The sequence below is a fragment of the Loxodonta africana genome, chromosome 16 (assembly GCF_030014295.1).
Source record: "Loxodonta africana isolate mLoxAfr1 chromosome 16, mLoxAfr1.hap2, whole genome shotgun sequence".
NCBI lineage: Eukaryota > Metazoa > Chordata > Mammalia > Proboscidea > Elephantidae > Loxodonta > Loxodonta africana.
The window spans coordinates 79,214,474-79,223,927 of NC_087357.1; the positions used below are offsets into that span (position 1 = coordinate 79,214,474).

Below are 9,454 nucleotides of genomic sequence, written 5' to 3' on the forward strand. Positions count from 1 at the left end.
CATTTCTTCTGTAACATCTTATTGTGTTACATAATATACAGACACACACACACACACCCACACCCACACACACACACACACACTCACACACCCCTTGGTGTGTGTACGCAAAACGATATCCCTAACTTCCAAACTTGGAAAGTGAAGAAAATGGAAAAGACGAACCAGTCCTCATCAGCCAGCCTTGGAGTGTGTGTATATATATGTATGGATATAGATATATATTTAAATATGTTTGTCAATCACATTATGAGTTTCTCGAGAGCAAGATTTTTAAAAAATTCATCTTCCCACTCCAAGACAGCAGGACAATTGCAGGTACACTGGGGAACTTCACAATTTTTTTTTGCATGAATTAATAAATTAATATGTGGTTAGAGTACTTTGTGATTGTTTTCTCACAACATATAATGCCAAGTAAAGTCCAGAGTAGGTGTGCTATGTGACATTTTCTCTTCAGCTATTAACAGTGAACATGACAAGTGTTAGACTCCAAACATAGTGCATGTTACTTTAGATTGAATACAATGATAACCTTAGATTGAATACAAATTTGTTATTCCAGGGGCCAGTGCCATTCAGGGATGTGACTGTGGGCTTCACCCAGGAGGAGTGGCAGCATCTGCACCCTGCTCAGAACCCTGTACAGAGATGTGATGCTGGAGAACTACAGTCACCTTGTTTCAGTGGGTAAGGATTGTGTAATATGTAATCCAAATAACATTCATTTCCATTTTATCTGCTTGTATATTGTTGGTTTCTTTGTAGAGATTTATAAATGATTTTGGGGGTTGAAGTTTAGGGTCCAGAGGTGAACCTTGGGCAGCAGGTATAAGCTGATTGATGCCCTTTGCTTAGTACGGAGAATGTATTTTCCCCTTAGAAAAGTTCAAATGGCCCTATTGTTATACAGCTCCTGAAGCTGCACCATTCTCCTTCAGTGGCCCTAAAGCCCAGTAGCCTGGCCCAACTTCTGTGTCTTTTTCCATTCACAGGGTTTGCTTTACCAAGCTAGAGGTGGTTTTCAAGTTGGAGCAAGGAGAGGAGCCGTAGATCTTAGAAGAAGAGTCCTCAAGCCAGAGCCACCCAGGTGAGCTAGTCAGTACCTAAACAGCCATAAGCCACGTTAGATCCCAGAAGATCAGTTTAGGTGTTGGTACCTTTGAGATTTTTTTAGGAATCTTTTCTTTAGAGTGGCTGAGAATAGTTTGCCTGTATTCCTTAGATACGTACATCACGTTTGCAGGTAACAAACACTTATAGCTAAATGCTCTTGGCTTTTTCCTTAAATTTTATAGACAGATTTACCATTCTTAATGTTTCTAAAAATCCAATTCTTGCTTAGCTCACCTAGATCTTTTTATTTTTCTCTATTATTTTCTTTTAATTGTACAATTTTACTTGTGCATCATTTATTCATTCAACAAGTATTAAATTAGCATTTATTTATTTGTACTGTAGTTATGTTTATGAGCTGGGACTATTACTGTGGACAGTATAATGATCCTGCTTTTATGGACTCTCTATTCTTGTGTTGGAAGAGAGTGAAACGTGGTATGCTATTTTAGCAAGTGTTTTCAGAAAGACCCTCTGGGGCCAGTATCAGAATGCAGATTTTAATGAAGCGAGGAAGTACGTGAACTGTGGTTTCTGAATATCGTAGGCATTGGAGGGTTTTGAGCAAAGAAGTGACATGATCCGATTCATGTATCTCTCTGGCTGTTGTGCAGAGAAAATGCCAGTTGAGAGGGTAGGGTAGGATGGGGAGACGGCAATAATAAGATCTGCAGTTGGCCATGTGTATGGGATGATGATGGCGTACATGAGCTTGGAAGTTATGGAGGTCATAAGAAATATTTAGTTTCTGGATAAATTTTGAAGGTGTACCCAAAATAGTATTTGTTATATTGCTTTTGGAATATAAGAAAAAGTAGCACTCGGTACATGGAGATATAATTTATTAAGTTGAAGAGAATACTGGGGAGAAACAGTTTTGGAAGGAAATTGTAAGGATGTAATAAATCTAGACAAATATTGTATATGTAAAATAATATCTGTTGGGTATGAAAATGCAAACAAAATTCTGGAAAATAGCATGTAAGCCAATTAGTGGTTAATTAGAGTTCTTTTATAAAATTCGTTTGTTTTTCTGAAGACATTTTGTTAAATATGCATGGTAAAATTTAATGAGTGAGTGCTAAAATAAGCAAAACAATACCTATAACTTCCAAACCTGGAAAGTGAAGAAAATGGAAAAGAAGAAACCAGCCATTGTCAAAAAAAATTGAATCAGATCCAAAAGGGATAATAATGAATGGAGAGTAAAGGATGGTAAATGTAGAGCAAATAGAAACTATAAGAAAAAATGTAGGAAACAACTCCAGGATACAAATGGATTAAATTTTCCTGATAAAAGACATTATCAAGTTGGATTTTTTAAAAGCTACGTATTTATTATCTTTAAATACATAATGTAAAAGGAGAATATAAAGGGAATAAACAGAGTCAAATACTAAAGAAAATAGAATTGAGGTATCTATTGCTATCAAATAAAATTGGTTCAGGACAAGAATGTCTGCTGGGATACAAATGCTCACAGCATATCCATCACGAAAGGAAAAGATGACAATTAGAACTAAAACAATAGCTTCAAATAAAACTTGATAGAATTATAGAGATAAATTGCCAAATCTACTGTTATGAGAGGTCACAGCACACCCCATTCAGTTATTGATAAATCAAGGATAAAATTCTTTAATAAAAACCTAGAAAATTTGAAACACAAATTCATAATTTTAAAACAAGAATCCTAAACAAAGTATTAGGAAATTGTATTCAGTAATGAGTTAACAAAAAACAGTGTATAGCATGATTAAGTGAGTTCACCCTAGCGGTCAGTGCAAGGTGATTAACGTTAGCAAGTGTTTGATTATAGTTTACCGCATTAATACTTTAAAGAGTAAAAACTCATGTCACCTTCATAGATGTTGGATAAAAATCAGTTCCCGTTTTTAATAGAAGTATCTACTGAAGTAGGATAGAAGAATACATCTTTATTGTTCCAAGGGGTAATGGAATCTGCTTCAGACATCGTTCTTCAAACCAAATAAAAAGCAAATGTTCACTCTACCACGTGTGTTAATATTGTTCGGAGGTTCCTACACAGAATGATGAGACAAAAAGTGAAATTAAAAATTAAAACCATTAGACAACCAGACTCATTTAAAGACGCCGTGTTGTCCTAATGAAACAGTAAAGGAATCTGCAGAAAAATGATTAAAAATAGTATGAGTTTATAGCAAGTTGGCTGAATATAAGATCAACGTATGTAATCACGTTTCTGAGCACAAGTAAACTTGAGAAAACAATTCAAAGAAATTAAACAGCTTGTAATAGCAAGAAAAAATAAGAAAAATGTGTTTAGAGATATTAGAGGAAACCTAAAAATGGAGATAGGGAGCACTCGGTAATGTCAAGTTGCAAAATACCTAAATTTACCTATGGCTTCGGTGTCATTTCCATAAAAGTCTCCACTGTTTGTTTTGCTTGGAGTTTGATTTGTTTGTCTTGTTGTTTTAGCACTTAATATGATAAAATTTACTTGGTATGGAATAAGAATGAGAAACAGGAAGGGGACCTTGGCCTCCTTCCTGGATGCAGATTTATTGTAATGCTTCAGCAGTTAAAGAGTATGGATTTTTTTTTTTTTGAGGTAAAATTGTTGTAACATAAAATTCACCACTTTGTTTAAAAGTGTGTATTTCAGTGGCTTCTAACACGTTCACAATGTTGTGTAACCATCACCACTATCCGAATTCCAGAACATTTTTCATCACCGCAAAAAGAAATTGTATATCCTTTAAGTAGTCACTTCCCACTTCCCTTTCCTCCCAGTCAGTGGTAATCACTAATCTGCTTATAAAAAAAAATATAGATGGGCTTATTTTGGCTATTTCATGTAAATGGAATCATACAATATATACCTTTTGGTGTCTGGCTTTTTTCATTTGACATAACGTTTTCCACATTCATCTATGTTGTAACATATTTCAGTATTCCTTTTTATAACCGAATAGTATTTTATTATGAATATACCACTGTTTTAAGTCATTCATCAGTTGATGAACATTTGGGTTCTGAATATCCATATACAAGTTTTTGGTTAAACACCTGCTTTTTACTTCTTTGGAGTATATACATAAGAGTAGAATTGCTAGGTCCTATGGTAATTCTATGTTTAATTGTTTAAGGAACTGCCAAACTGTTTGCCACGGTGACCGCGCCGTTGTACATTTTCAGAAGCAGTGCATGAAGGCTACAATTTCTCCCTATCCTTATTAACATTTGTTATTTTCTGTTCTTTTTTTTTTTTTTTTTAATTTTTTCAATTATAATCATCCTAGTAGGTGTGAAGTGGTATCTCATTGTGGTTTTGGTTTTCATTTGCCTTAATGATGTTTAGCACCTTTTCATGTGCTTATTGACCATTAGTATATGACTATTTTTAATCCGGCTGTTTGTCTTCTGCTGTTGCATTTTAAGAGTTCTTTTCATATTATGAACATGAGACCCTTATTAGATTGATTTGTAAGTATTTCTCCATTTTTGTGGATTGTCATCTTAAGAGTGTCGTTTGTACAAAAGTTTTCAGTTTTGAGAAAGTCCAGTTTTTTCTTTTGTTACTTGTGCTTTTGGTGTCATGTATAAGAATCCATTCTGTATCTGAGGTTGTGAAGATTTACCCCTATATTTTCTTCTGGGAACTTCATAACTTTACCTATGATCCATTTTGATTTAATTTTTATGTGTGGTATGAGGGAGAGGTCCAGACTTCATTGTTTTCTATGTAGATATCCAGTTATCCCAGCACCATTTGTTGAAAGACCTTCTTTCCTTATGGGTTTATTTCTGGATTCTCAATTCTAATTCATTGCTCTATATGACTGTCCTCATGCCAGTAGTACACTATTTTGATTACAGTAGCTTTGCAGTAAGTGTTGAAATTGGGAAGTATGAGTCCTCCAACATTTTTCTCCTTTTTCGAGGTTGTCTATTTGGGGCTCATAGCAATTCCATATGAATTTGAGCATGAGCTTGTCCATTTCTGCAAAAAAGGCAGTTTGAATTTTGATTGGAATTGCATTGAATCTTTAGGTCAGTTGGGGGAGTATTATCATCTTCATAATATTAAGTCTTCCAGTCCTTTTAATTATTTAATACTTAATTTTTTCTTTAATTTGGTTAATTAGTTTTGGGTGTACAAGTCTTATACCTCCTTGGTTAAATTTATTCTTAACTTTTATTTTTTTGGATGCTATAGTGAATGAAACTGTTTAATTTGTTTTTGGTTTGTTCATACTGATGTATAGAATGAAACTGTTTAATTTGTTTTTGGTTTGTTCATACTGATGTATAGAAAACACAACTAGAGTTTTTTGATGATCTTGTACACTGCAGCTTTGCTGAATTTTTTTTTATTAGCTCTGGTATTTTTTTTTTGTGTGTGTGTGTGGATTCTTCGTAATTTTCTAAGTGTAGGTTTATGCCTTCTGTGAATAGAGATAATTTTGCTTCTTCCTTTCCAATTTTGATGCCTTTTGTTTCTTTTTCTTTTCTAATTGCTCTGGCTAGAACTTCTAGTAAAATGTTGAATATCAGTGGTGAAAGCAGCCATCCTTGTTGGCCTTGTTCCGTATTTTAGGGGGTGTTTTCAATCTTTCACCATTGAGTATGATGTTAGCTGTAGGGTTTTCATAAATACCTTTATTATGTTGAGAAAGTTCTCTTCTATCCCCAGTTCGTTGAACGTTTTTAATCATGAAATTGTGTTGGATTTTGTCAAATGCTTTTTCTGCATCAATTGAGAAGATTATGTGTTTTTTTCCTCCCCTTCATTCTATTAATATGGTGTATTACATCGATGTCTGTATCTTGAACTACCTTTATGCTCCTGAAGAAATCCTGCTTGGCTCATGATGTATAATATTTTCATTATACTTCTGAATTTGATTTGCTAGTATTTTTTCAAAGATTTTTGCATGTATCTTTATAGGGGATAATTGGTGTGTAGTTTTTTTTTGTGATGTCTTTGTCTGGCTTTGGTGTCAGGGTAATGCTGACCTTATAGAATGAGTTAGGGAAGTATTCCCTCCTTTTCTATTTTTTGGAAGAGTTTGAACAGGATTCTTTTTAAATGTTTGGTAGAATTTACCAGTGAAGCCATCTGATCCTGAGCTTTTCTTTGTTGGAAGTTTTTTGATTACTGATTCAGTGTTTTTTTTTTTTTTTTTTTAGTTTATAGGCCTACTCCTGTTTTCTCTTTCATCTTGAGTGAGTTTTCATAGTTTGTACCTTTCTAGCAATTTGTCAGTTGTATCTAGGTTAGCTAATTTGTTGGCATATGATTATTCACAGTATTTGTTGATATTTATTTTTATTTCTGTAAGTGCAGTAATAATGGTCCCCACTTTCGTTCTTGATTTTAGTTATTGGAGTCTTCTCTCTTTTTTTCTTAGGCGTGAATCTATATAAGCTAGTGTAAGGGGCCCTGGTGGAACAGTGGTTAAGCAATTGGCCACTAACTGAAAGGTTGGCAGTTTGCACCCACCTAGTAGCTCCATGAGAGAAAGGACCTGGTGATCCACTCCCGTAAAGATTACAGCCTAGAAAATCCCATGGGGCAGGTCTGCTCTGTCACTCTGGGTCACTATAAGTCGAAATCAACTTGATGGCACATAATAACAGCAGTGTAAGTTAGGTATAAGCTGGTCAGGAGCCTGAGATTTTGTGCTTTGAAATAGTTTTCTAAGTTAATTATGCGGCACACAACTTATACGTCCACTGATATTACCCATTCAGAGGCATTCAAAGGAAATTGAATACGTGATAATACTTGCCAGAACCTTGGGTTCTATTTGTGAAACAAGAAAAGCAGCATCAAAATGTTTTAAAATTCATTGTTTAGAAAGGAATGTTATCCATATAGAGCAATATTATACCAAGTATTACAATTATTATCACTAACGTCTAACTGGTAATGTTTGAGAAGACATTTTTCAGGTGTTTTGGGATTGTAGCCATTTCCTGAAGGCTGGAGTAGCTTATGACTAGCACTAAGATTGAAAGGCCTACTAATCAAGTAGAGGTCTGTGGTTGGAGATGAGCAGCTTGTGGGAAAAAAATTGACTGGCTTATGGAGATCAGAGGATATTGATTGTGGTCATGAAGAATGATGATTACCGACAGCAGTTAGAACCCAGAAATTTTATTTGATTTCTTGGTACCTTGGGACATTAGGTTCAGGATGTTATAGAATTTGAGCATAATATTGTTAATGTTGGATTGAATGTGGGTAGTAACAGGGTAAAAACTGTCATGTTTTAGAAAAAAAAACCTCATAATAAATACGTATAAAGATTAATAAAGATTTCAAGACTAGATTGAAAACAATGATATTTAAGATTCATACAGTAAATCAGAATCAGAAAGGCTGAAACAAATATGTGTATGCGAAGTAAAGGAATAGTGTTGTGTGAGGAGCTGTACCGTTCAGGAGATAAGTATATTGGTGGATAGAAATTCGGAAACTTTATAATTTGATGGCCATGACAGGTTCGTTAGTGAACAACTCTGGTAGAAGAGCATGAAGGTACAACAGCTGAGTAAAACTATGCACCTAATCTTATTTCATGAATTCCCTGAATGTATCTTTTCTCTGGATATTGGATTTCCATATAAATCAGAGATCAAATGAGAATTACAGTCTAGACAATAGAATTCCTTTTTTTTTTTTTAACATGAAATTATTGATTTCTGAAATTTATGTAGTGTTGGCAAATAGAACAGAAAAGAGCTGTATGAGATTGGAAGCATGTACGTTGGTGAGGATCCTATGGTAAGAGATAAGGACCTGTGTCTTCATTTGCTCCCTCCAAATCTAATTTTTTTTTCCTGATATCTTCCCTCAACACTGTTGTCAACTAATTTTTCTTGTGATTTCTGCCTGTTGTTCATTGTTTTGTTTTATTTCCCATTTATGCCACAAGCATTCATCCAAACAGCACCCTATTGCATTATGTGTTTGTTTTACTTTCTTTGTCTAGTTTTGGTGATCACATTTCTAAAGTGTCAAGTTACTGTGTTTTTATTACCAGATTTCACTATTGCAGGTTATTTGTTCTGTCAACTCCTCGGGGAGCGAAAAGTATGCCCTTGGAGCTGTTTTCAGACCAGAAGACCAGGCTGTACTATGTGTTTATCAAGTCTCCTTTCCACATGATGTGTATGTTATGGTATGGTATGGTAAATTATTCTCATTTCTAGAATTCTGCGTAGTTGATGACCAGATGGAGAAGAACCAGGAAAACCAAGACCAGCATTTGTGGAAAATTGATTTCATCAACAAAAAACATTGACTAGAGAGATAGTACGTTAGGAAAAGCATTTTATCTAGACACAAACCCTCTGCCAATGAGAAAAATACCTGATAAATATGACTCATGCAGAATGAGTTTGAATTATTTTTCAGAACTAACAATTAGTAGTGGAAAATCCTTTGTAAGGAAGCTCGATGAGTTTAATGCACTTAGGAAATTGCCCCTCTGTACAAAGCAGGAGAATCCTCATTCCAGAGATAAACCTTTTGAATATGATAGGAGTGGGAAAGCCATCAGTCAAAATGGGGACCTTTTTCAGCCTCAGGATATTCAAACATTGAAACAACATTTTGAATGTAATGAATATGGGAAAACTTTCCCTGAGGAGGCAGCCTTTATTACCCATGGTCATGAGAGAAGCCCTGTGAATGTAATGAACCAGTGAAAGCCCTTTCTTATAGACCAACATTTATAGATCCTCAGAGAAATCACACAAGGAAGAATCACTGTGAATTTAATGATTGTAGGAAGAGGTCTGCTGGTGAAAAGTTGACTCTAAATAAAGAGCATAAGGGTCTCATGGGGATGAAATACTATGAGTGCAGGAATAATTTTGGCAAGAAGTCACTCTCTACTTACAAAGAAAGAACTCACAAAGGAGAAAGAACTTTTGAATGTAATGAAGGTGGGGGACTCATCAAGAAACCAAATTGTTTTCAGTATCAGCAGACACACGCGGGTAAGAAAACCTATAATCAGCATGGGAGATCATTTTGGTAGGCACCGATTCTTTCTAAACATAAGCCAACATACATAAAGGAAAAACACTATGAATGTAGTGAGTGCGGAAAAGCCCTCAGCGACAAGTCATCTCTCTTAGTACCTAAGAGGATACACAGAGGAGAGAAACTTTATGAATGTACTGAATGTCAGAAAACCTTCACAAACAGGTCAGGCCTCACAGTTCATCAGAGGATACACACAGGACAGAAACCCTGTGAATGCACTGAATGGAGGAAAACCTTCAGGTACAGGTCAGGCCTCACAGTGCATCAGAGAACACACACGGGAGAAACCCT

At 35.1% G+C, this 9,454-nt stretch overlaps 1 protein-coding gene across 1 annotated transcript; it reads left to right on the plus strand.

Annotated features, from left to right (window-relative positions):
• The first annotated feature begins 475 nt into the window (after positions 1–475).
• On the plus strand, positions 476–9,243 carry ZNF487 (zinc finger protein 487). Its single transcript, XM_064269091.1, is given in 6 exon segments — positions 476–484; positions 566–633; positions 635–690; positions 995–1,090; positions 8,323–8,407; positions 8,409–9,243. Coding segments are annotated over 6 exon segments (726 nt in total). The 3' UTR covers positions 8,821–9,243.
• Positions 9,244–9,454: the final 211 nt, after the last annotated feature.